The sequence below is a fragment of the Aplysia californica genome, unplaced genomic scaffold (assembly GCF_000002075.1).
Source record: "Aplysia californica isolate F4 #8 unplaced genomic scaffold, AplCal3.0 scaffold00487, whole genome shotgun sequence".
NCBI classification, from domain to species: domain Eukaryota; kingdom Metazoa; phylum Mollusca; class Gastropoda; order Aplysiida; family Aplysiidae; genus Aplysia; species Aplysia californica.
In genome coordinates, this window is record NW_004797757.1 from 203,204 (window position 1) to 228,750 (window position 25,547).

Genomic DNA, 25,547 nt, shown 5'->3' on the forward strand with positions numbered 1-25,547 from the left:
CCCTCTCTCTCTCTCTGTCTCTCTCTCTCACCTCCCCCCCCCACTCTCTCCCTCTCTCTGTCTTGCGAGGTATTTTGTTTCCCTTTCTCTCTCTCTTTCTCTCTCTCCATCTCTATCGTGTTCACTTTCCTGACTAGCTACCTGAAAAATTGGCTTACCAGTTTCTCTTTTTATATCATGTCTTGTATTTCTGTTCAGTGCATGTGTGTTGCCCTGGCCAGCACAGTGGCCGCTATGTGTGCCACAAACAGCTCCTCTGGAGACACGGGCTTGCTGCTTCTGAACAAGCTGAAGGAAGCTCATTCTCAAAATCCGCAAGTAAGCTTTTAGAAAGACAAAAGTAGAAGTTATGGTTGGGTGAATAGATAGATAGATAGACAGACAGGCAGACAGACTGACAGACAGACAGACAGACAGACAAACAGACAGACAGACAAACAGACAGACAGACAAACAGACAGGCAGACAGACACACTGATCGACTGCTTTTCAGTGGCGTGAGGTGGAGTCTTACGCAAACAGCCAAGATGGACAGACAGAGAGATAGGGTGGAAGAAAGACAAAAGCAAATAAGCTGTTTGATCAATAGATAGATAATTGATAAATTGATGAACAGATAAATAAAAAAGATAGAGATAGATGCATGAATAGGATGAGTGAATTCGTTGCTTTTAGGATTATCAAAGCTCTCTGTGTACTTGGCTCTATGGACGTTAAATTTCAAGTTCCTGCCTCTTTAATGATCTGACAGTGTTGAGCCATACCATGCCATGCTGTTCTCTGTTCCCCTCACCACGTTAAACTTCCTTATGGCGAGTGCTCCGGTGTGGTCTGCTCTTATTGTCCTTTTCTCTCCTCCTTTTTTTCAGACTCTCTGATCTTCAGCACTTATATGAACTAATTATATTGCAAGTTCTGTAAAACACTTACTAAAACGTTCTCTGCTCACTTCACCATGTTGCACTTCCCCTACTCAGATCTCTGGAATCTGTTTGGCTCTTGGAATTCTGACTTTCACTCTGGACAAGTTAGGCTATGGCCCCAGCTTACAGATGAAAGCTGAACTGTTGACCTCCTGGATGCAGGACGTTGTGAAAGACGTAAGTTGAGGTTACAGGAAACCAAATATCATTGGCTTCATTCCATAAGCTCAAGACTCATTTGTTTAATTCTGAGCTGTAGTGTGTTAGTAAGTGGTGATATATTTTGTTTTTACTGCTGTCTTTTCGTGTATATTATTAATGTATTGTTGTGAAATTTCTTCTTTATGTGGTTGAACTGGTTTTTCTTGTTGCTGTGAAATGTTTTCGCTTGTGTGAATCATGTGATTGTTGTAAAGCGCTCGGAGCTTATTCTAGTATGGGATAGAGCACTATATAAAGGCAAGCTATTATTATAAGCGCCGCAGTCATTTTTATAAGTCCAAAGAAAATTAAGGAAGACCAGAAAGAAGGTGGCAAGATGACATCAAAGAGCAGATAGATACAATCTGGACACAGAAAACAGCTGATAGAAAACATAGTGGAGGCCGTTGTTGGAGGGCTACATCCACCATTGAATGGATAATACTTATAAAGAAAGAAAGAAAAGAAAATAGAATGCCTAAATGAGAGCCATGACTAGGGCACTCATTATTTTTTAATTAAAATCCAGAAGGAAAATAAGGAAACAGACAGACCCAAGCTGATTTGTAAGATGCTCCTCGATGTCTTTATTTGAATAAAAATTTTATCTGGAAACCCCAAGAGGTTGATAACGGCGGTTGTTGAATGTTGTTGACAATATTTTGACCTTAGTTAACACCATTAGCTCAGGTTGCATCAGCCACAGTATGGTGTGGATGACAGTGAGTCGAATCCTGAACACAGCCATATCACAAATGCAGTGTTCTTGAACTTTAATTGTTTTAATGTTTGTTTTTCTCTTCTTCTTCTTCTTCTTCTTCTTCTTCTTCTTCTTCTTCTTCTTCTTCTTCTTCTTCTTCTTCTTCTTCTTCTTCTTCTTCTTCTTCTTCTTCTTCTTCTCCTCCTCCTCCTCCTCCTCCTCCTCCTCCTCCTCCTCCTCCTCCTCCTCCTCCTCCTACTCCTCCTTCTTCTTCTTCTTGCCGTCGTTGTCGTCACATTCCTCCTCCTCCTCCTTCTTTTTTTTCTTCTTGTTGATCGCATCACTCTTGAAGTCCAACATCTTTCAAACACTGTGTCATCCTGCTTGGCTATTCTGTTGGCCCGTAGGCTTCTCCTGTAAGAGCTAATTGGGAGGCTTCCTATGTACGATGGGTATATCGGCTCCTATTGCAGGTGTGTGTTAAATTTAGAGCCTCTTCTCTTAAATGCCTTAGAGTAGAAAGGATCTTTAGACCCATATTATACAATATTTTTGTTTGTTTCCTTTTCTTTTATAGTGCATTTGATTTTCTAGCTTTTCTCATGTAGCATAATTGTTACTTTATGGAAATGGAGTGCATGCAGCATGGTCTTATACTCAAACACCGATGGTGTTTCCAATTCGTCGTGAGCACTGACACGTAGAAACTGAAGCACTTCACGAGAGGAAGGAGATGTGATTACGCTCAAATGCCAATGTGACAATGTTTTCGCAGAGGGCATTCTGAAACTGAGGCTGCTTGTTTAGGTTGTCTTATGTAGGTTGGATATTTGAACTGGAGGTTCGACTTTTGCAGTAACTTTATTTTGTCGAAAGGGAACTTTGAACCCAAAATGTTCCGTACCTGTACTTCATAAATACATAATGAATAAAAGTCCCTGCTTGTAGTTTATGCATGTGTCAATCTTCTGTAACTAAAATGATCTCTTTTTTTTCTCTCTCTCCCTCCCTCTTATTCCAGGAGACACCTCCAATGGAAAAAGTATCCAAGCTGAGTGGACTTCTTTCATTGATTGGATCGGAGCAGTCTTTGGTTCCTGTAAGTTGTACATGCTGTGGTGTGGTCTGCTTCTTCTATTACTTTTTTTTTTTACTCTCTCCTCATCTGGCCATAAGTAAAATAAGGATGGTTATTATGACATTTAGCTGCAATCTGTAACTCGCCTACAACTGAGAGGTGCATTGCAAGTGTTAAATGATGTCATGCTTGATTCTTGTATGAATGACCCTGGTTTGCTTCTCACGTGGGGAGTTCTTGAACCTTTGTTTTTGGGAAGTTCCAAGCTCAACAGGCTTTGAATTGATTCTATGACAGATGAACGTCAAATTCTGATTTGCTGGATCCAAAATAAATATACAGTGTTTAGAGACGTTGAACTCATATCATACCATACTATACCACACCACACCACACCACACCACACCACACCACACCACACCACACCACACCACACCAGTGAGGGGATAGTCTTGGTGTTTATGATACATTTTGGCGAGAGGAGCTCTGTGCTGTATGGGTTGAAGTCACACACAACTTCTCGTCGTTTTGTTTTCCTCATCTGTCATAGATGTCTTCTGGCCTGTACAACAACTACATCTTCACACATCAAATCTTCATTCTTTTCTTAATATTTTGGTGAGCAATACTAGCTTGTACTGGTGGCTTGAAACCTCTCCTTTTTTAATCTTAATGATGAAAATGCAATGTATGCTTATTTTCATGGGAACTTACTGCAACCAAACAGGGAATCGACCAGCAACTTGTCAGAGTTAATTTTGCTGCTTGGGATGCTTCTATATATATTTAACCAACTGCTGCACATGACTTTTACATAATTTTCTACCTTTCCAGTTTTCTGTCAATGCAACATGCATTTTCTGTACATTTTCCTAGGAACAGTAGTTGGCGCAATGTAAGTCATATAACAGTTAATGAGTGTTGAACGTGAAAGGCTCCATACCACGTTCATGTTGCTAAACGGATTGCTCGTGGGTGGTTGATAGCTGCTCTAGTATGGTTTGCTCCTTCTTTTCTATCAAACATCTGTCGTTCTTATCTCCTCCTTCTTTTGTTTGTATGTTACTATATAGTAATACCTCTAGCCTTCAACTCTTGTATGGCCTAATTGTGTTGCAAGTGCCATAAAACTCTTATGGAAAAAAATCCAATTTTTTCCTGTGAGATCCAGATGTTCAATGCCTTAATGTCGATTTAAGTGTCTTACAAACTGTATTTGTCTCTTTCTAACTGTTCTTATTAGTGACCACTTCATTGGATTTTTTTCAGCACTTCCTCGTTTTATTTCCTTTTATTCAATGAAATTGTCAATAGCCTGTTAACCATATCCGTTACGTCGTGTTTTACTATCGTATCCATACGACGTGGGGAACTCTGTGCCACCACTTTCTAAAGAGGAAATTTACTCGTTAAGCTGTTCCGTACGCTTTGCATAGCAGTCTGTCAAATGATTTTTTGAGAAATACTAAAAGTTTCAAAGAGATCTTCGCACTAGAAGTATTCTAAAATGTGAAGAGCACAACCCCTGGAGTACAAAAGGACCCCAGGCATATGGATAGGGTTAAGAAACCATGATTCACTATCTTAAGTAATTGTCCAGCTTTCATTATAAAGGTATAGGTGGTTGGTTGGCAGGTGCTTTGGCATGGTTTGCTCCTTCTTTCCTATCATACATCTATCATCCTTATCTCTCATACTTCTTTTTGTGTTTGTTACTTTCTCGTAACGCCTCTAATCTTCGGCACTTATATTATATGACTTAATCGTGTTGCTAGTGCCTTAAAACTCTTACTTTTTAAATAAAATAAATAACACCTTTTTGATTAATGAACTTTCTGACTGACTGCGCCAGATTCCCAACTCCTCCTCACTGACAACCCCAGGGGTTGCTGAAGTGTCTATGAAGCAGCCCCCCCCCCCTAAATGATCTACATTGTGTCGATGGGGGTGTAAAACCACCTTCATTTAAAAAAAAATCTAATGACTTTTCTGATTGTGCCAGATCCCCAGCTCCTCCTCGCTGACCACCCCAGGAGTTGCAGACGCATCTGTGAAGCAAGCCGTGGAGCTAGTGTGTACGTTTGTGGCTAGCAGCAGTAACCTGGGTGTGCAGGCAGTCAGTGCCTGGATGTTGGGACACCTGCACCACTCCGCCTGCTCTGTGGCCGAGACCAAGTCAAGTGGTCAGTTTTATTACTTTTTTTTTTTTTTCTTCTTTGTTGCACCTTTTTGAGAAATCAGAGGAGGTGGAGTTAAGTCCGATGTTGTGTCTTCAGGAAAGGCACTTTACACGAATTCCCATTTGGCTCGGTCCTTTCGGGGATGGACGTTAAACTCGGAGGTTCCGCCTCTTAAAAAACATAATAGTGTTGATAAAGTTGTTAAATCCATAACCATTTTACCATTCTCACAGCGGGTGGTCAGGGGGCGCCACTCGTAGGTCCTACTTCCCAACATATTATTATTGTGTATGTCAGGACTCCAGTAAAAAAGCCAAATAAAGTCACGTTTTCAAAAAAAATTGAGAAAATGGAAACTAAAAATTTGAAAGTCCGTACTGGTAATTTATTTTACCTTACACAGCACAGAACTATAGCTGGGTTATCCATGGGATCATTTGGGAAGAATGAAGGTCAATTTTCAAAAATACAACCTGGAGAAAAAGTTAATTAAAACATTGTGACTAATCTGGTTATCCTCTGGAGTTTTCATGTATTAATCGAGAGAAAAACCATGATTTTTTTCAGTTCCATCAAGCTACAGTTACCTGCCAGAATCCAGCATTGTGAGAAGTCTGTTTGATTTTCTGTTGGAGGCAGGGAGAGAAGGTAAGTGATTTCAAATGTTTTTCTTGATCTTTTCAGGATAGTAGGCCTACTATCTTGTTATTTTTTAACTTCAAGTCAGTTACTGGTGGACTCTGGTTTGGTCAGCTCCTTCTAAAGGCACTTACTTGATCTGTTTGTGTTGCAAATGCCTCGAAACTCTTACAAAAACTTTTTAAAAGCCCCTATATTAATCTTTTTATTTAAAAGTATGTATTGTTTCTTATTGTGCCTGCTGTTCTCAGTGAAATATGTCTGTTTTCATAGGGATTTGCTGTAAAATAAAACTCAACAGCGACAGCATGTAACTTCGAAATGTTCTATCTGCTATTAAATTATGTAAAGAACTTTTAATTCGTAATTTTATTGTCTGTATATTGTGTGCTCCTTTTTGTAATAGAGTACACTGACCAGCTTGTACCGATACTACTAATTTACCCTTGATGGCCTAATGGTTAGGCTCTCGGACTTGCAACTGTAAGGTCGAGGGTTTGAATCAAGAGCCCGATACTGTGTCCTTGAGAAAGGCAATTTACGCTAATTTTTCTCACTTTAGCCAGGTGGAAATGGGTACCCACTTGTAGAAAGTGAAAGATCTTGTCAATTTATTATTGTTTGAGCCCGTGAAATCAGTAGCTTGCACTGTATGCTTCCCGGGAAGCTTAGAATGTTTCTGTGTGTTCTAGGATCTGCTGGGGTAATAATAGTTGTAAAGCCCAAAGCATGCTGTAGCGCATGGAAGTGCGTTATATGAATACAATTATTATTATTATTATTATTATTATTATTTTTATTATTTTATTATTATTATTTTATTATTATTATTATTATTATTATTATTATTATTATTAAATATTATTATTATTGTTATTATAAGGTTAAGGAGGAGGAGGAGGAGGAGGAGGATGATGATGATAATGATGATGATTACTATTATAGATTCATCCCTGGCGGCTAATGAAGGTAGAGTCTCCGCACATTATTCCACTATTTTTACAAAATTTCTAACATTTCTCAAAGGCGTATCATGTACATTTATCACCCCTTTACACCTATGAGATGAAGACGAGATTCTTTTGTAATTCATCAGCTAGCTTTTGTAATTGTCCAATGCATTTTGGAAGGGAGTTTCGTTTTCTTAAAGAAGAGAGGCACAAGTACATATAGTAGGCCTACATGTACTGAAGAGTCATCAACGATTTGCGCATTTTTTGGCTGGTCAGGTACGATAGTAACCAATGTACTTCCTTGTTCTCTGCAGGCCCGGAGAAAATGCCAGAGAGCCAGGTAGCTCTGGCCTTGCACTGTTTGAGAATTTCCAGGCCACTGCCTCCTGTCAACTGGTCTGCCTTAGTGGCAGCATTTATGAGATTCTCTTACGGTAATTATTTTATTGATTTGTCTCTTTTTGTTTTTTTCTCTGTCCATCCCTTTGTCGCTCGCTCGCGCTCTCTCTCTCTCTCTTTCTCTGTCTCTCTCTCTCTCTCTCTTTCTCTGTCTCTGTCTCTCTCTCTCTCTCTCTCTCTCTCTCTCTCTCTCTCTCTCTCTCTCTCTCGATCTCTCTTTCTCTCTCTGCCTAAGAGCAATTTAGATTCCATGTGTTTGGATATTGGACGACTTTGTGTGAGAGGCTGTTTTGACTGGTGTGGTATCCTATGATCACCTTATTTTGTTGGTCTTGTATGCTTGTGTGTGTGCGTGTATGCTTGTGTGTGTGTGTGTGTGTGTGTGTGTGTGTGTGTGTGTGTGTGTGTGTGTGTGTGTGTGTTGTGGCTCTGTGCCCACTAGTAGTAGGCCTATTATTATAGTAGGTGTATTACGCTTCTGATCCTGGCTTCTCCACTCCGCTCCAGAAGTAAAACACAGGTTGTGCAGTTGGATGTCTCCCAATTGTGTGTGTGTGTGTGTATGCTTGTGTGTGCTTGTGTGTGTGTGTGTTTATATATATGTGTGTGTGTGTGTATGTGTGTGTATATGTGTGTGTGTGTGTGTGTGTGTGTGTGTGTGTTATGGCTGTGTGCAAACCTGTAGTATCATAATCGTGTAGATGTATTACATTTCTGACCCTGCTTTCACCACACAGCCCCAGAAGTGAAGACCAATGCTGTGCTGTTGGCTGTCTCCCAAGTGTCCACGTCCCCCAGCGCTGCTGTCTTCCTGTCCTCCTGGTTGACCCCGCCCCTGTTCACGTCACTTCCGGTAAGTTTACTGATGATAACCAAAGAGGTTCTAGTGGGTGGTTGGCGTTTACTCTGGTGTCATTTGCTTCTTCTTTCCTATCTAACATCTATCAGGGGGCTTCCTTGGCCAAGAGGTTAAGGTGTTAGCCTCTCATTCAAAGGTCCAGGGTTCAAATCTGGGTAGTGACGGAAAAATTTTCTTCTCTAAAATTGTCTCCTTTCACCTTCCTTCTTGTTCTCTAGCAATGTTCTGTCGTCTGCTTTCATCTCCACTTTCTTCCCCACCCCTTCACCTCCTTTTCCCCCTCTTCTGGGCTCCAGACTCTTTCTGCAGCCTTTCTACTGGGCTACTCCTTGGCTCCTTCTTAATGCTGATCTTCTGGTAGGAAAGATCTACACCTAGCCTCTCGGACAAGGGCGAAAAATCTCGGAGGTGCCGTGTGCAAGTTGCACATTAAAGATCCCTTGGTGGTCTAAAATCGATAAGAGTAGGCTTTGGCTGCCACCGGGGCAAAATTCAAAATTTCCTACCAACTGAAAATGTGTGTCCCGCACGCTCATATGACCATATGCAGATGCGAGCGCCGTAAAACATCTATCGTTCTCTTAGACTCCCCTCCTTCTTTTTTGTTTTGGTTACTCTCTTGTAACATCTGTAATCTTTGGCACTTGTATGACCTTATTGTGTTGCTAGTGCCGTAAAACACTTACTGATACAATTTTTAAAATGTTCTGTTAGTTTAACTCCTGGAGGTCGGCATGGCTACTGACAAGATGCTGCATTATTGTGCTTTTGGGGGGGGGGTTCTTTTTTCTTTAAAAATAATAATACATTCACTCTGATCGGGTTCTTATTTTCCTCTTTCATCATAAGTTATCATTTGCTTTTGCTTTCCTGTAAAACACCTTGACTACGTTCTCATATGTTTAAGTAGCGTCAGTACCCAAGTGGTTAGTCTACTGGACCTGTAATCATGAGATTCCGGGTTCGGGAGTTCAAGGTTCAGCTTGGTCCAACGTTGTCACCTTTGGGAAAGATACTTTTCATGAATTTCCTATTTTTGCTCGGTCCGTTTGGAGATGGACATTAAACTCAGGAGTCCCACCTCTGAAATAACCTAACAGTGTTGTTGGGGATGTTAAACCTATACCTCCCCCCCGGGGCAGGGCCACTGACTGAAGTGTCTTTAGGCCATTCCCAAAGGGGGAACATTTCTCGTTCAAGCATAGTAGAATTGTAAATGGGCTGACTCATGTCACGCTCATAACTGTGCCTGATCTACAACAGGGAACTACTGCTTTTTCTTTCCTGATCCTTACTATTGTCATTTTCCTCTACTTCTTTTGTATGTTTGTCACTCTCTTGTGACCTGCTATTTTGGGGTGCCTTGATAGTCGAAGCAGACCTTGTGCTGTTGAAGCTGGAGAGGTGAGCAATCTAAGTCTGATTCCCTGTAAAGACTTCTCTGTTGACACCCACACCTTGGCGCTCATATGACCTTATGCAATTGCGAGCGCCGTAAAACCCTCTACTATAAAAAAAATATATATACCATTTCGTGGTTTTCATATATGTAAATCTTTCTTCTATTCTTAACATTTTGGTGGATAATACATCCTTGTAGTTTTGAAACTTTTCTTTAAGCTGATAATTAAATGGCTTAGTTCTCATTTTCCCACATTGGACCTGAAGGGCACAATCGAAGTGGCCTGTGTCTATTGGGTGAAGTGACTAAATTCTGCTATCTTTTTCTAAGGTGGAGACACAGGCTGCCCTGCATTCCCGTATGGCTGATGTCATCAAGTGCGTTTCTGCTAGCACACTAAAGCTGTACCTAGAGAGGAGTTGTCTCCCCGCCTTCACGGAGACAGAAGACGCACACCTCCAGCTGAGTGTGCTGAGAGGTCTGTGCTCCGCCCTCAGCGTGGAGGATCCGCCAGAGAGTGTCACCATGATGTTGTATGAGACTACAGGCCACTTGTACGCGCTGGTTCCCAACAAGATCAATGTGAGTTGATGTTTTAATTGACATCTTTGTTGTATGCTTCCCGGGAAGTTGACCTAATACTGTTGATAGCGGCGTTAAAGTCATACCATTTCAGGAAGTTGAGATTGTTTCAGAATGCTAAGAGATCTGCTTTGGTAATAATATAGAGATTTAATGCACACAGAGCTTGCTGCTGAGCAGGAATTTGCGCCATACAAATGCCTTCTATTATATTTTTAAACTACAGTGTAGGGGCCTACCTGCTACTTCTCTGTGTATGCCTTGAAGGTCATTTTTAAAGGTATCGTTTGTCTTTTACTTTTTTTTGTTAACGCTACATTGTTGCTTTCATGGACCTTTTCCGGTTTTCCGTGGGACAACCCTCGTAGAAGTTGTAGTACCGGGACATGTAATAGGTGTTGTTGTAGTAAAAGTAGTAATTATTGCAGTTAAAACCCATACAACACCCACTGTCATCCTCAGATTCCTCTTCTACAAGCTCTGTCAGAATGCTTGGCGCAGGTGCCAGATGACATCCTGGACTCGATCACCACGGCAGACTTCTCGGACGCCACTTCACAGGTCAAGGGCTCCTTTGTGCGCTGCTACTTGGTGGCCACAGGGCGACAACCCATAGCACTGCTCAACTTCATGGTGGATGCTTACTTTAATGCTGACTACTGGTGGGTGTCTCCAGCAGGAAGAGGAGGGAGGGGGTTGGTGTAACGGGAAGGAGGGGATGGATTTATGCATTGTATTAATGCAATTACTACTACTATTATTATTATTATTATTATTATTGTAATTATTTTTATTGTAATCATTATAATTATCATTATTATTATTATTACTTATGTGGAGTATGAAAGAATAGAAGAGAGAGACGCCTGCAAGCTGTGCACATTCACAAGTGAAAGTGAAGCTGTTGAATGTTCAAAATGTGGCAAACATTTCTTTACCAGACTTGATCTCATAGGCCACTGCAGAAGCCACAAGTCATCTTAACCTTTTGGTAACTCTGAGCAGTGTCCGTGCAGAATCGACAACCAAACAGGGAACTATCTGCTACAAGCCTCTCCAATGCTCAAGGTACTTAAAAGGAAATTTATTGGCCCGACCCTAGGCAGAGAGACCCAAAGCTCTACAGGGGCCTGGAGGGCATGCGGAGAAGAGCAGCCTTTGCACTGGAGATGGGGATGTCCATAAAGAGATAAACGAGAAGAAGAAGATCTTAACCTTTATTTCTTCTAATTCAATTGAAAAATGTTCTTTGCGGATGCATTAAAGATATCTGACGTTTATGGACGAACTCTTTTAATATTAATTATTATTATCATTTTATTGTTGTCAGGGACCTCAAGGTTGGAATGTGGCTGCTGGTTCACTGCCTGTGGTCATTTGTCAAGAACAAAAGTGAGTTCTCTAGTACAGTGGCCAGGCAGCAGTGGCTGATGGAACTCCTAGGACATACAAGCAGTGTAGTCACTGGGGCCATGCCGCTCGCCGAATCGGCTCCACCCATGACTCAGGTAAAAGATCAGTCTAATTAGTTAGCACTGTGTTGAAACCCCAAAGAAAGGGTTAGATTTGAATTCACATGGTGAGAGATCAAGGGGAAACAACATGGGACCCGGAGAAGAGTCACAGAGAATGATGAACAGAAAAATGGGAAGACAGGGAATTGTATCAAGAGGCTAGCCCAGAATAGGGAAAAGTAGAAAGTGTTTTTTCATGGCCTATACCCTGATGCATAATGAGAGAGGCAGTGAAGATGATGATATATTACTCCCCCACTTGATTATTGATTGAGAACTTTGTACATCCCATCAACACAATTCAGGTCATCACTGTTATCTATTCCACTGGGTTACTTATTACAATTATTACAAACTCTATACACCCCAAGCAACATGATTTGAATTTTAATTACTCAGTAGGAAGCCTTTTGAACATGTCTTAATTAAGCATAGGGTTTAGTTCAGGATACAAGGAGAAAAAAATGTTGACGTATATTTTTATGAGGTGTCAAAAGACTGTAACAACAATCTGATAACAAAACCCTTTTTTTTAGAAAGTATATTATATATTCTGCCCAGAAAATACAACTTGTTTTGAAAAGTCAAATAAAAAACAAAAATTGGTATATTGTGATGTTTCGTAGCAAAAATGTATTTTAAAGACATAAATGTGAAATTGTTTTTATTGTTGGAATAATGATAGGCCATTGTCTTTCAGGTCATTAGCATCATCATTGGGATCATGAGCTGTGCTATTGCTGCTGTCACCAACACTAGCAACAAAGATCTGGGCTTTCTGGGACTTAATCCTAACATTTTCCGAAAAACGGAAAATACACAACAGGGGAATGTTTCGTCAACTGCGCCCAGCACAGGATCACTGTCGTCTGAGGATACTGATCTTCATGGGATGAGTGGAGAGTTCCTCCAGGCGGTGATAGACATGTCCAGCGATATGACTCGTTTTCTGCCCTCTGCTATGGAAGTCTTTACCTCGAAACCCTGGAATGTTCTGACAACAAAGGTTATTTTCTCTGATTTTCTTTTTGTATCAATCATATTATCTTACATGATGTTTTTACCATTGTAAATATATTTAGTAAAAATAGAATGTTAGTAAGTACGTTTATTCAGTGTTTAAGGCCATTAGCCCACATCACATCATATAAAACACTCATTTATCAAATAGTTTCCATTTATGAAAAAGTACTAGCTGTGCACATGTCTCTTGTCACAAATTTGGCTGATTGCACATTTAAATTCTCTTGGATGGCCAGTTCATTCCAATGGACAATGTTGGTGCCACAGTGTACATTCAGCTTTGCAACCTGTCAGGCACGCTCCATTTTATTTATTACGGATTAGCAAGTGCACGTTAACAACTGGGTCATCTGAAGAAAATAAAGTACAGTCAAACATGTCCAAAACAACAGCCTATTGTCGAGGAGGAAAGAGATCATCTTTGACAATAGAAGAAATGTGCAAGTGGGAAGTAATAGTTTGGAAAGGGGGTTTCTTAGACAGGTGGTCATTAGACCAGGATCAACTGTTTCTTCCTGAGCTTAGGACATCCAATCCAAATAAGATGGAAATCAAACCACCAACCTTTTAGTTTTCCGGTCCAACACCATTTCTCAAGATTCGAACTTTTCGGCATATTTGGTATTTTAAAATCTTGGTAAAGGACTTTGAATGTCCAAAACAAAAATAACTGTTCCTGGCAAAATAATGTTTTGTTTTTTCCACCCTAGGCTCTTGGATGGATTACTTCTTTCTTACAACTGGAGCATGTGTCAGAGGGGGACAAGAAGACCCTGTCATGTAAGTTTGCATTAAAATATTTTATAAACAGGTGGGCACAGGTATCGCAAACACAGAAAACTCTAAATCACGGATAGGTCGTAAAATTTTCCATTCTCCGGACTGATATCGCTTTGATTTTATCTTATCGGTTAACCCCAATGATGGGTGTGTTTAACACATTTATTGTCAATCATCAGTCCTCGACATGTTTGGTTGATGATCTGAGCCCGGCTGTACATTTTGTGAAACACAAGATCTAGCTCTTGACATTGACAGTTTTTAAGTTATGTTTTGAAGTCTTGTGGTTGAGTAGTCAGTAAATGAATTCTCACAAATTATGCGGAGCAATATTGGTTTGACACCTTCAGAAAAGATTATCCCACAGGGCCTGTACTGCTGCAATGAAATAAGTGTATTGGGGTAACTGTAGTTTAACTTGTATTGCATTTATTTTCTGTACTATGAATAATGATTAAGACAGCGCTAGCTCTTTGTTCTATTTTATTTTTTGTTTTAATAGGAGTTTTACTGCTCTTGCAAGAGCTCATATAAGTGCCAAAGAAATATTAGGGGTGTTACAAGAAAGTAGCAAACACATAGAAGGAGGAAGAAAGATTAGAATGATGATAGATGTTTTAGTTCGATAGGAAAGAAGGAACAAACCAAACCAGAGCACCTGTCAACCACCCATGCTCATTGTTAGGTCAGTTGAAGTCGAGTTGAGTTGCAGTGCAGGTGACTGTAATTCTTACTCCAAACGTGGCATTTTTAAAACTTATCTATATGTGGTATGAGGAGCTTTCAGGGCTCTCTTATTTGTACCCATCAGAATGAGTTGGGGCCAGCCAGATTTTTCCTTCACAGACATAGGGCTAAAGCTACCATTTTGACACAATACAACTGAATTCTACTTAATTTGACTGCGACCTTCAAAATCAAGCGTATTTATTATTCAAAGTCACGAATCAAACTGGTAAAAGATGAACTTCAAATGTGCAGGTCACACTTCTGAAATAACTTTTGTGGGTTGAAATGGGTATAAACGCTATTGATGCAAGTGCACACCTGAGGGCTCCCACTTTTACCCTTCTGCATTGCCTACTATATGCATGCCCAGGCATGCAAGGGTACAAACCCCAACAGTCTCAGGCGCCAGTTGATCCAAAGGAGCACCTATGCTGTAATAATTGATGCACACTGCAAGCCAGATTTTTCCTTCATGAATTGAGCAAAATCTTCCTTTGCAGAACTCTGTGATTGCAGAACTGGGACTTTAACATGCCAGTTCAGATCACACACTTCAGTAACACTTCGTGGATAGTACTGTACGCACTTATTGTGTTAATTTGTAATGCTTATGAAGCTTCAAACCAGAACTGCTGTTGTGTGGTTGGAGGGTGCTGCTGGTAGGTCCTGCTATTCCTCTGTTGTTGTCTGTCTGTCTGTATGTCTGTCTGTCTGTATGCCTTGCTTTATTCCTGCACTAAACTACCCATATTGTGTCAATGTGGTTTTCTTTATACGTACACAAACTGTTTTTGGTGGGTGGCTGTTGGGTGCTGTGATATGATTTGCTCCTTCTTTCCTATGACAAGCTTCTGTCATCTTTATTGCTCCACCTTTTTTGTGTTTTTTTCTCTCTTGTGACTCCTCTAATCTTCATCACGTGTTTAACCTAATTGTTTTGCAAGTGCCGTAAAAACTTTACTAAAACATAGTACTATTGTTGTTTCAGATGCACTGATGGTACTGAGACATAGCCCAGAATTCAAGCCAGCGACTGTTTGGACCAAAGCTATGATGACACTTGACACCCTCTGAGCTCTCATGATTTTCTTTGTTTATTCAATGTTCTGTATGGAAGGAGAATCTCTTTTTTTGTCCCGTGTCCTGATTTGGTGCCGATATTTGTAGGTTATTTTAAAAATATGTCCACATGGTAGTAATTGTCATGCTTCAAGAAAAACAAAACAGGTAAAAGGAAAATTGTTAGGGCCGTGATAATGATGATGATAGTGATGATGATGGTGAATGGAAGGAGTACATGTACCTGATGTCCTTTCTCTGAAGGGGAGGGAAGTGCTATTTTCTAGCATCTCAGTATGTTGTCCGTTTTCAATATATTTATTGTCCTACGTTTTCTGAAAGTGTTTTGCAGAAGTTCTCCGATCTGTTTATTGTTCCTGTGTTTGTGTGTATTCTATGTAGGCCTACACTCTTTTTTTGTGCAATTATGTTTTGTATGTTTCCTCTGCACAGAAATTCAAAATTTTAACATGTCCATACCATGACAAATATCCCTATCACACATGTAAAATAGTAAGACACACCCCTACATCCTGCTTGATTCAAAATATTAATTTGTTCCTCCTTTGGAGCATACTAAAGAAGTCGTAATCTGAAGAGAGAGGAGTAGTACTTGGGCAATCTATTTCCTTTATGTCCACTGCCCAGGCAAAGCTTTATTATTATTATTAATCTGATGTGCATAATAATATGTGGAGAAATGATTAGTTCAGTTGTTCAGACAACTTAAAGTTAAAGAGAGCCGTGATAGTCTAGAAATGTCAATGTTTGTGATGTATGTATCTGTACCTTAGATTTAAGGCTAGATGTCCACAGCCTCAGCTCCTCACTACTCCGCTCCTCATCATAATGTCTGGACAGAAACGTGCAGGTTGTCTTTATCCACACCATGCGTATATATTTTGGCGCGTGATGCAAAATGGCGCTGACATGAAAACGCAAAATCTTTCTTTTGGTGGTGGTACAAAAGGAAATATCTCTCCAATTATGTCGTCACCTCACCAAATTAGGAGAATCCAGTCTCCCAGCCCAAATATTCTCTGCTGAAGAAAAATGCATAGACTATCTACCTAGGTGAGCTTATCAATCGCTATCTACTGATGAAGAAAGATGCATTTGATTTTCTTCTGACTATGTGCACCCCTGGCTTAACTGAACAGCTTTTTTTTTCCTTGATCATTAATCCCATCAGCAGCAGCAGCAGCAATCAGTCACCCTCTTTATAGTTAAAAACCCAATTTACTATTGATGAATATAACGATAGGGTAAAAAAAACAGCATATACTGATTTCAGAGTAGAATGGTGAGCCACACCATAACAATATAACACACCCGGCGCTCATGTGACCTTATGCAGTTGCGAGCGCAGTAAAACCTCTACTAAAACACAAACAATAACTCACCCGGCTTTCCTCACAACCCGTAAAGTGTTCGACATGTTTGACGCACAAAAGTGAGGAGCAGTGAGATGCAAAACGGAGCGGAGCTTGTGGACATGTGCTTTTAGAAACCTCTGCTGTTCAAGTGAGGGAGGACAAAGCTAGTTGTTTTGGACAGGATATTCAGATAAATGTTAGACCTGTTGGACCATGCTTTTTTTCTCTTAGTAGTATTGTTTATTATTAGTTCACCTTTTTACGGGATAGAGGACAGTGTTGTCTTTACTATGGTCGTGGCTTACCTATACAACATGACCACACAGGTTTTCTCTTTCTAGGTGTCTTTTGATCTTTTCCATCAAACAAAAGTATGAAGAAAATATTGAAAGAGAACATTCATCCAAAAGCTTCCTGATAAAGTGAAATGTTCAAAGACATGGTTAAAATAATGTTTTTATTTTATTGAAAAAAATCTATTTAGAAAAATACTGTCACATGTTGCAATACTTAAAGCATTGTTTACTATACAACACATAGCAAAATAGTCCAATTTAGACCAAGGGTTCTGAAAATACATGCAAGTGCAAGCATCATCATACTGAAAAGTCTCTTTCAGAAATGTTTACTGTTGAAATGTGTGTGTGAAAAATGATTGCTGAATAAAAGTATGAATTATTTTACAGAGTGTACATAATATCATATCATGTTCAACATTTTCGATGTCAAGGAAGCACCAAACCATTGACTGACAATCTCCGTACCAATAACAACAAAATGATGGCTTTATAAATATATGAAGCCTAAGGTAGCATATTAATTTCTAATGCTGGTCATTTTAAAGACAAGTTTAAACTTTTTCTAGGCAGTGAGTTTATTCACCTATTACTTCTGTCCTCTACGGTGTTACTGAGATGTAAAGTGCCTTGAGCTGTGTACACATGGGAGTAGGTACTATAGAAATGACGGACATTATTATTATTATGACATCATCAACGAAAAAGGGACTTCATCTTCTATCAAATGAAGCTTTGCAGATAGAAGTAGACACTTATGGACCTGTCCGGTGTGCAATGATGTTGTTGCCAAGGACAGGTAATACAGATAGAAGTACAGTTGAATCCGTTCTAACGGCCACCTGTATACGACAACTTCCTATTTCCCCCCTTGTGTATTTTTTACATTACAAAGACACTCTGTAAGACGGCCATTTGTCTGAGATGGCCACTTTTCTCTTCAATAATGGGTGGCTGTCTCAGACAGTTTCAACTCTAGTTTCTGCTTGCGTGTTCCTACCAACTGAAATAGTATAAAGACTGTTAGAGATGTTCATTACCCTAAAGTTGGCACTACACGTACAGTAAAAATGAACACCTTCAGTCGATGTGCAGCCGATAGTAAAACTAGTTTGCTATTTAAACTGAACAATCAGACTGAATGCAATCAGGGTCACACACAAAAATACTGTTTACGCTGTAAAAATCCCATTAACATGTTCAATTTGTATCATAATCTGTTGTGATTGATAGACAAAGTGGAGTTGTTGTTTTTTTAAGCAAGTCCGTTCATTATAAAAACCGTATTGTTGGTTGATACAATACTTTGGTTGTATAAATATCTACCATGTGATTCATAATACGAGTTTGAGCAGACGCAGGGAAAAAGAAAGAGAGAGAGAGAGGGAGGGGAGTGGCAGAAGAGAGAGGGGGGGGAGAACCCAAGTTTATAAATAATTTTTAAAAACATGTATATATACATATATGTTCCCATATCCTGGGAATCTGATATGTTTATATGAACTGACTAAATGATTCTTTGCACCATGGCGCCATAATGTAAGTTGCATTATGATCAAACAAAGCTAAATGCACAGACATACATGGGCAGCTCTGGCCAAGCACACTTTGCTACCATGTACAGCATACACATACATGCATCTCTGTGCCATGCATGGTAAAAACAAGATAACAATGGCTATCATTTTGTAAACATGAACAAAATACTTTCATTTAATATGATGCGCTCATGAAAAAGTTTTAAAAAAAAATAAAATACATTAATCAAAAGTTCAGTCACGATTCGTATTATCAATATATTGTGCCATCACATACTTGCCTTCACATACTTTATACACTATACCTCCGCGAGAGAGTGAGCTTGATGTTTGCCCTATTCTTTCTCACTTTAGACAAACCTATGCACAAGTCAGACATCTGCTTAAATGTCTTTTCTCCTCCTGAATTGGTCTCATGGCCGTAGTAAAAGCCACAAGTCATATTAACCTTTAATTGTTCTATTACGCTTCAGAAATATTCTCCTATGTGGATGCATTGGACATCATCCGACACTGACAGACTTATTACTATTGATAGTTTGATTCAGACTTTGAGATTGTTTTACAAAAGGACGCAATTTTTATAAGTTCGTAAGAGGGCATTTTTACCTCCGATGACCGTCTGACAGTCAGCGCTAAAGAGCCTGTTTGGAAGCACCCAGTTTTAATTGAAAATAAGTATGAATTCATCCTAAGAAAGACATACTTCAAGCTACCCACAAAAATGAACAGAAAAGAATGAAGATTTCATATGAGAATAAAGTTGTAGTACAGGCCAACAGATATCTCTACATGTATATATAAATGAAGTAAATAATGGAAAACTAAACATTTTTCTGATATTGAATTTTGACAGAAAGCACCAGTTAAATACATGTATGGCCCTACAGTTTCGAAAAAAATGTATTATGGTAGGCCTACGTGAAAAGATAAATTAATTAAGGTCACTTAAGTTTCAGAATCCCAGCGTCCAGCTTAAAAGTGAACCAAAATTTATCCTAAGGAAAGGTTTTTATGTTTTAAATGGACGGCCAGTAACACATAAACACCAACGGAGGAAAACACTACCGTATAAATGGCTCTTCAAAACCAACATATCCACCCACCGTTGTTTATTTCCCTCGGTTTTGAAGAGCAATTTATTGTGAGGTCTTCTATTTTCATCTCATGGGCTCCAACAAAGATTGGCTCCACTGTGGTAGCATCAAAGATTCTCTAGTAGAGAATCTGTAGTAGCATTAGCATGACAACACACAAACCATATAACTGAAATATTTAATTTGTAGTACAGGATACAATGGTGTGTCTAGTGGTTTCCGACTATTTGATTGCATTCATTTCACATGGGCATAGCCTCACACTCTATATAGTAGGACAAGTTACAAGTAATTACAACTGTAGATAATGAATTCTCCACAACCAGCATAAGCATCCTGGAAAACGTATGGATATCTTCCTGGGAGACAAACAACATTGCAGCCTGTTATATGCTCCTCGCCTCATCGTTCAGATTGTACTCAGTCTGTATCCGTTGTCATCCTTTTGCTTCTGGATTTAGTAAGGGAATTCCGGGAGTCTTCTCCAGAAATGAGCGTTAAGTAGGCCTATTGAAAACATGAACTGGTACATGTACTACATTGGAATGTGATTCGGCACAGTATGGTAAAGTCATCTTCGTGTTCCTTTTGCTGAACAAAAATTGGACTGGAAGTTCGTAGACTTGATACATACATGTTGAAGTACGTAGTGTATTATTCTTCTTGTGATTTATTCTGTACCTTCTGCAGCCTATAGTACGCCCCTTTGATAGTCATTAGTTGCGCGTGCGTCCCTTGCTCAATCACTTTTCCTTTGCTCACAACAGCTATTTTGTCTGCGTTCTGAATGGTGGAGAGCCTGTGAGCTATGACGATGCAGGTGCGATGTTGGCTCGCTCTGTCGAGTGCTTCTTGAACCACCTGAGAAAAGTAGAATTTAGATCCTGAGATATGGTCAGACGAAATTAGCAGTAAGGTTTACATTGTATGGCTTGAAACACAGAAAAATAGAGTTGAAGTAAATTCATTCTGATCTTACTTGCAATTCAGAAAGAAAACGACCTGGGGGAAAAAATACATTTATGATTAAAGGAAGAAGTGTTGTGCTTGAAATACATGTAGATCTATACATGTATAGAAAATAAAGGAAATGAACTTGCATTCATGTTTATGTTGCATTCAGCAAGGTACGTAGAGATATTATGATGTCCCCACGCGGAGATCAAAAGCACGACTTCTACATGTGACGTTAAAGAGCTTACCCATAAAACCGCAGATGCCGGTGATATTGATTTAATGTTCTTTCTTTTCTATTTCTGTTTTATTAAGAGGTAGCCACATGAATTTTATTAAGCGACGTTCAAGAATGGACAGATAGGGGCTTAGACCAGGGTTGCCCTGCCATATTATTATTCCTGCACACATTTCCCTGTGTTGTTTTTGTCCGCCAGTCTCACTTTTTCTTTGCACCAAGAAGAGTACTGTTATTATGTAGATGGGGGTGCTTCTCAATTCTCAAACAAAACAAAACATAGTTCTTAGGTTTAGTAAGGGTTTTTCGGCACTTGCAACACAATCAGGTCTTAAGTCCCGTAGCTTAGCAGTGTTACAAGAGAGTAACAAGTAAAACAAAAAGGAGGAGAGATAAGGACAATAGATGTGAAATACAATGTAGGAAAGAAAGGGCAAACCTCACCAGAGCACCCGCCAACCACCCACCAAAACAAAACAAAAATCCTTCTAGAGTGTATTGTTTCCCCATGTGGGAATCAAACTCATGTTGTTTGTTTGCATCAATGAGAGCCTTTGTATTAGACATCAAATGAAATGAATCTTTTTGGAGGTAAAGAACTCTGTTTTAAAAAGCAGTGTACGGTCAGATCAAGCGTTAAATATTTCTAAAACAACAGTTTAAAAACTCGTGGGTGGTTGGCTGTCACTCTGGTGCGGTTTGATCCTTCTTTCCTTTCAAACATCTATCGTCTTTATCTGATTCTGTCCTTTTTTTGTGTGTTTATTACTCAATTATAATACCTGTAATCTTAGGCACTTATAGGGCCTAACCATGTTGCAAGAGCCGTAAAACACTTACTAAAACTAAACTAAAAACTCACCTTCTCGCTCTCGGTGTCCAGGGCAGAGGTGGCCTCGTCCAAGAGAAGTATCTTGGGATTCCTGACCAGAGCTCGGGCAATGGCAATTCTTTGCTTCTGCCCTCCACTCAGCTGGGTACCTTTGTCGCCAACATTTGTCTGGTAACCCTGAATGTTAAAAAGTGAAATTTAAAGTTAACGAAAATAAGCCAAGAATTACAATATACGGTAACATAACATTAAGGAAATCCACTTGAAAAAGAGAAAATATTTTACTGGTGACTGATCTTTGTCACCCCAGTCTACCAGTACCTAAGTGTGACAGTGTAATTTTCGTCATGACGAGTCTCGCTCAACAAGCATAATACAGGAAGATCTAAAAAAAAAAAAATTTTAAATTTAACCTCTACCTAATTCTAGATTTACATATCGGGATTCGCACCAAATGTGTGAAAAGCATCCCCACCCCCACATACACTAAAAAATGAGCAAGTTCGACTATGTTCGTCGATACAATATTTTCCCAAAGCAGGAATCGAAGTCTTTTGTGTGTGATTGCGAAGACGTAGCCTTTACACTTTACACCACAGACGCTGGTACTAAATAACATACAGAAAAATAGAAAGACAAGCTATAATGCCAAGATGCTACCCAAGATAGCGAAAAGTAAAAAGTGTTTGTCGATAGCTTTTACTTGTACCTGGTCCAGGACGAGACCGAGAAAGGCGATGATATACCGGTAATTAAATGTGTGTCATCGAATTGAAATAAGGCGTTCGTCAAATTAATTAAATCAAAGAACCGACATTTTCCCACCTGATGGGCAATTTATATTGGATTTTTTTTCGGGGGGGGGGGGACTCAACAACTTATATCTCCATGTAGAAACACATTACTGCGAGGATTTTTAACTGAAAAACGTTGATCTAAGTCACAAAAAATGCAAATTTGCTGTTTCCAAGGACACTACAATTTTAGAAGTCACCAAACGTTGATGGCCGTTTTCTCGTTAATGTTGCCTCTGACACAAGGCAAACCCCACTCCTTCAACTTCAATGATGTCAATCGAGAATATCTGGGCCTCAACATGTATTCAAGATAGTGAATATTGTTTCACCGAAATTCTATGGCTCTTGAGATTATTCAATCGTGCAGGGATTACTCAAACATGTCGAAGATTGACAAATGTGTTCTATACATTCATAATTTCGGCTAACCAATATAAGGAAAGATTAAAGAAATATCAGTCAGGGAATCTCAAATTGTACGATTGCAATCAGCGATTTCGAGTTTTCCGTGTTTGTGTGCTCTGTGCCTTACACTGTACTACATGTATAGAGCCTACCAAACACTCCTAAGCGCCCCCCAAAAATGGACGACGAGCGCCATTTTCCACCGCGTCGTTACACAAACTGTTTCTTACCTGGGGCAGACTTGACACAAAAGTGTGGATGTTGGCCTGTCTGGCCGCCTGTATGATCTCGTCCATGCTCACGTCTCGTGAGTTGTCTCCGTAGGCGATGTTCTCGGCGATGGAGCTGTCAAAGAGCGTGGGCTCCTGAGACACGATGCCTAACTGCTTTCTGTACCACTGCAGGTTGATTTTGCGAATGTCCACGCCATCCACGAGCTGAGGTAAAGTAAAGTTTTTCGACTAAAGTTTTCCGGCGCTATAAACACACAATTAGGTCATTTAACCCTTTTCTAACGTTGTGTTTTACTATCGTATCCATACGGCATGGGGAACTCTGTGCCACCACTTTCCAAAGAGGAAATTCACTCGTTAATCTGATCCGTATGCTTACATAGTACATGCAGTCTGTCAAAATGATTTTTTGAGAAATACTGAAAGTTTCAAAGAGATCTTCGTGCTAGAAGTATTCTAAAATGTGAAGAATGCAACCCTGGGGGGTACAAAATGACCCCAGGGCGTACAGGTGGGGTTAAATGCTGAAGTTAAGATGTGTTAATACTACAGGGTAACATACAACGAAAACAAGAAGGAGAGATAAGGACGATAGAGATGTTTTGATAGGAAATATGGAGCAAATCACACCAGAACACCTGCAAACCAACCACCGAGTTGAAGGGGGAGTTTTTTTTTTGTTTTGCTTTATTCTTTTTGTTTCTACGTTTGGGTGTTCTGTTTGTTGTTTGTTTTGTTGCTGTTGTTTTGTTGGGGGATTTAGATTTACACAGGACTGACTTGCTCTCGATGGGGAAATAGATGACAAAAGAGTTTTTAAATTATTAATTTTTTTATTTACATTGTTTGAATTGCTTTACTTTTACAATGATACTCGTGGTCCCCTTCTGGGATAACGTTAACAGATGTGTGAGTCGAAGAGACAAGTTACTTTAACCCTATCCGTACGTCGTGTTTTACTATCGTATCCATACGACGTGGGGAACTCTGTGCTATCACTTTCCAAAGAAGAAATTTACACTTGGCAAAGCAGTCTGTCAAAATGATTTTTTGAGAAATATTGAAAGTTTCAAAGAGATCTTTGTGCTAGAAGTATACTAAAACGTGAAAAATACAACCCCGGGGGTACAAAATGACCCCAGGGCGAACGTATTGGCTTACGTTGTTTTAAAAGTGTCTAAACAGAAAAACCAATGGCAAACCATGATCGTCTATGCCTATTTCCTACCACAAATGCATGACCGTATGCAGTTGCGAGCACCGTAAAACACTTAGCATAAAACACAAACAAATATACTCACACACGCACACACGTACACACACACACACACACACACACACACACACACACACACACACACACACACACATACACACACGCACAAACACACTCGCACGTTCTTACCAAGCAACCACTGTCGACATCATAGAAGCTTTCAATAAATAAGCTGTGTGGTGGTGTTTTTCCTGCAACCACTAGAGCCCTCCAAAGCAACCGTTTCCCAGGAGTTGATTACAATCATCATCATCATCATCATAAAAATAATAATAATAATAATAATAATAATAATAATAATAATAATAATAATAATAATAATAATAATAATAATAAAATAATGATGAGAAGGAGGAGAAGAAGAAGAAGAAGAAGAAGAAGAAGAAGAAGAAGAAGAAGAAGAAGAAGAAGAAGAAGAAGAAGAAGAAGAAGAAGAAGAAGAAGAAGAAGAAGAAGAAGAAGAAGAAGAAGAAGAACAACAACAACAACAACAACAACAACAACAACAACAACAACAACAACAATGGATTTACCTGAACACTTCATAACACATTCAGAAATAACAATTCTTACCAAGCAACCACTGTCGACATCATAGAAGCGCTCAATAAGCTGTGTGGTGGTGCTCTTGCCGCAACCACTAGAGCCCACCAAAGCTACCGTCTCGCCGGGGTTGATTGTCAAGTCCATTCCATTCAGGACCGGTATGTTGGGACGCGTGGAGTAGTGGTAAACAGCCTTGTCCAAGCAAACACGACCCCGAAACAGGTCCTGTTGATCGGAGTAAAGTAGGAGCAGAGACATTATATGGTCGCTTTTAAAGCACAAGGGGGCTATCCCGAAAAAATGCTGTTTTAAGGAAATCGACGGTAAAGTTGTTGCCCCTTGTACAGTTTCTGTTTTTTTTTTAAAACAACAAGGAGAGCTTTCTCTATAAACAAACAAATATACACATTAATGAAACCAAACGTCTCCTACAGGTAGGGCAATGCCCACTTTTGGTGTAGGTCAAGATTTCTGGAAACCCCCGAAATCTGGGTTAACCCGCTTGTCCTTAAAAGCAACCATATTACTTGTCAAAAGTATAATCGAATCTGATCGGGTTGGATTAGTTACACAATACCAAATGGACCTCATATTATACATTTACATAAAATACATACAAATACAAATAGCTACATACATACATACATACATACATACATACATACATACATACATACATACATACATATACCAGCTGCGTGTGTTGGGGGTGGTCTACTTTAGCAAAAAAAAGTCTAGATTGGTGAAGAGAGTTAAGAGAGCAGATGTAGGTATGAAAAGGAATAGATCTATGTATTTGAATGGTCTCGGGGCACAATAATAAGATGTGTGGAGTGGGTGGTTGGCGGGTGCTTTGGTGTGGTTTGCTTCTTCTTTCCTATGAAACATCTATCGTCCTTATCTCCCCTTCTTCTGTTTTTTATGTTTGTTACTCTCTT

The 25,547-nt window shown here is 39.6% G+C and overlaps 2 protein-coding genes across 2 annotated transcripts in view; one reads left to right on the plus strand and one right to left on the minus strand.

The window, feature by feature from the left end:
* Positions 1 to 17,077, plus strand: part of LOC101857972 (focadhesin) — a gene marked incomplete at its 5' end in the record, with an annotated part of 114,263 nt that extends 97,186 nt beyond the window's left edge. The window contains 13 exon segments of the mRNA XM_035971712.1: positions 199 to 318; positions 978 to 1,100; positions 2,846 to 2,923; positions 4,905 to 5,085; positions 5,650 to 5,730; positions 6,989 to 7,108; positions 7,811 to 7,926; positions 9,665 to 9,916; positions 10,379 to 10,578; positions 11,247 to 11,424; positions 12,131 to 12,436; positions 13,164 to 13,233; positions 14,951 to 17,077. Coding sequence (XP_035827605.1) covers positions 199 to 318; positions 978 to 1,100; positions 2,846 to 2,923; positions 4,905 to 5,085; positions 5,650 to 5,730; positions 6,989 to 7,108; positions 7,811 to 7,926; positions 9,665 to 9,916; positions 10,379 to 10,578; positions 11,247 to 11,424; positions 12,131 to 12,436; positions 13,164 to 13,233; positions 14,951 to 15,036 — 1,911 coding nt within the window.
* LOC101858209 (ATP-dependent translocase ABCB1) overlaps positions 16,841 to 25,547 on the minus strand; it is a gene marked incomplete in the record, with an annotated part of 52,603 nt that continues 43,896 nt past the window's right edge. The window contains 4 exon segments of the mRNA XM_013086635.2: positions 16,841 to 20,189; positions 21,383 to 21,529; positions 22,785 to 22,991; positions 24,637 to 24,834. Of these exon segments, the coding sequence (XP_012942089.1) occupies positions 19,983 to 20,189; positions 21,383 to 21,529; positions 22,785 to 22,991; positions 24,637 to 24,834 (759 nt within the window).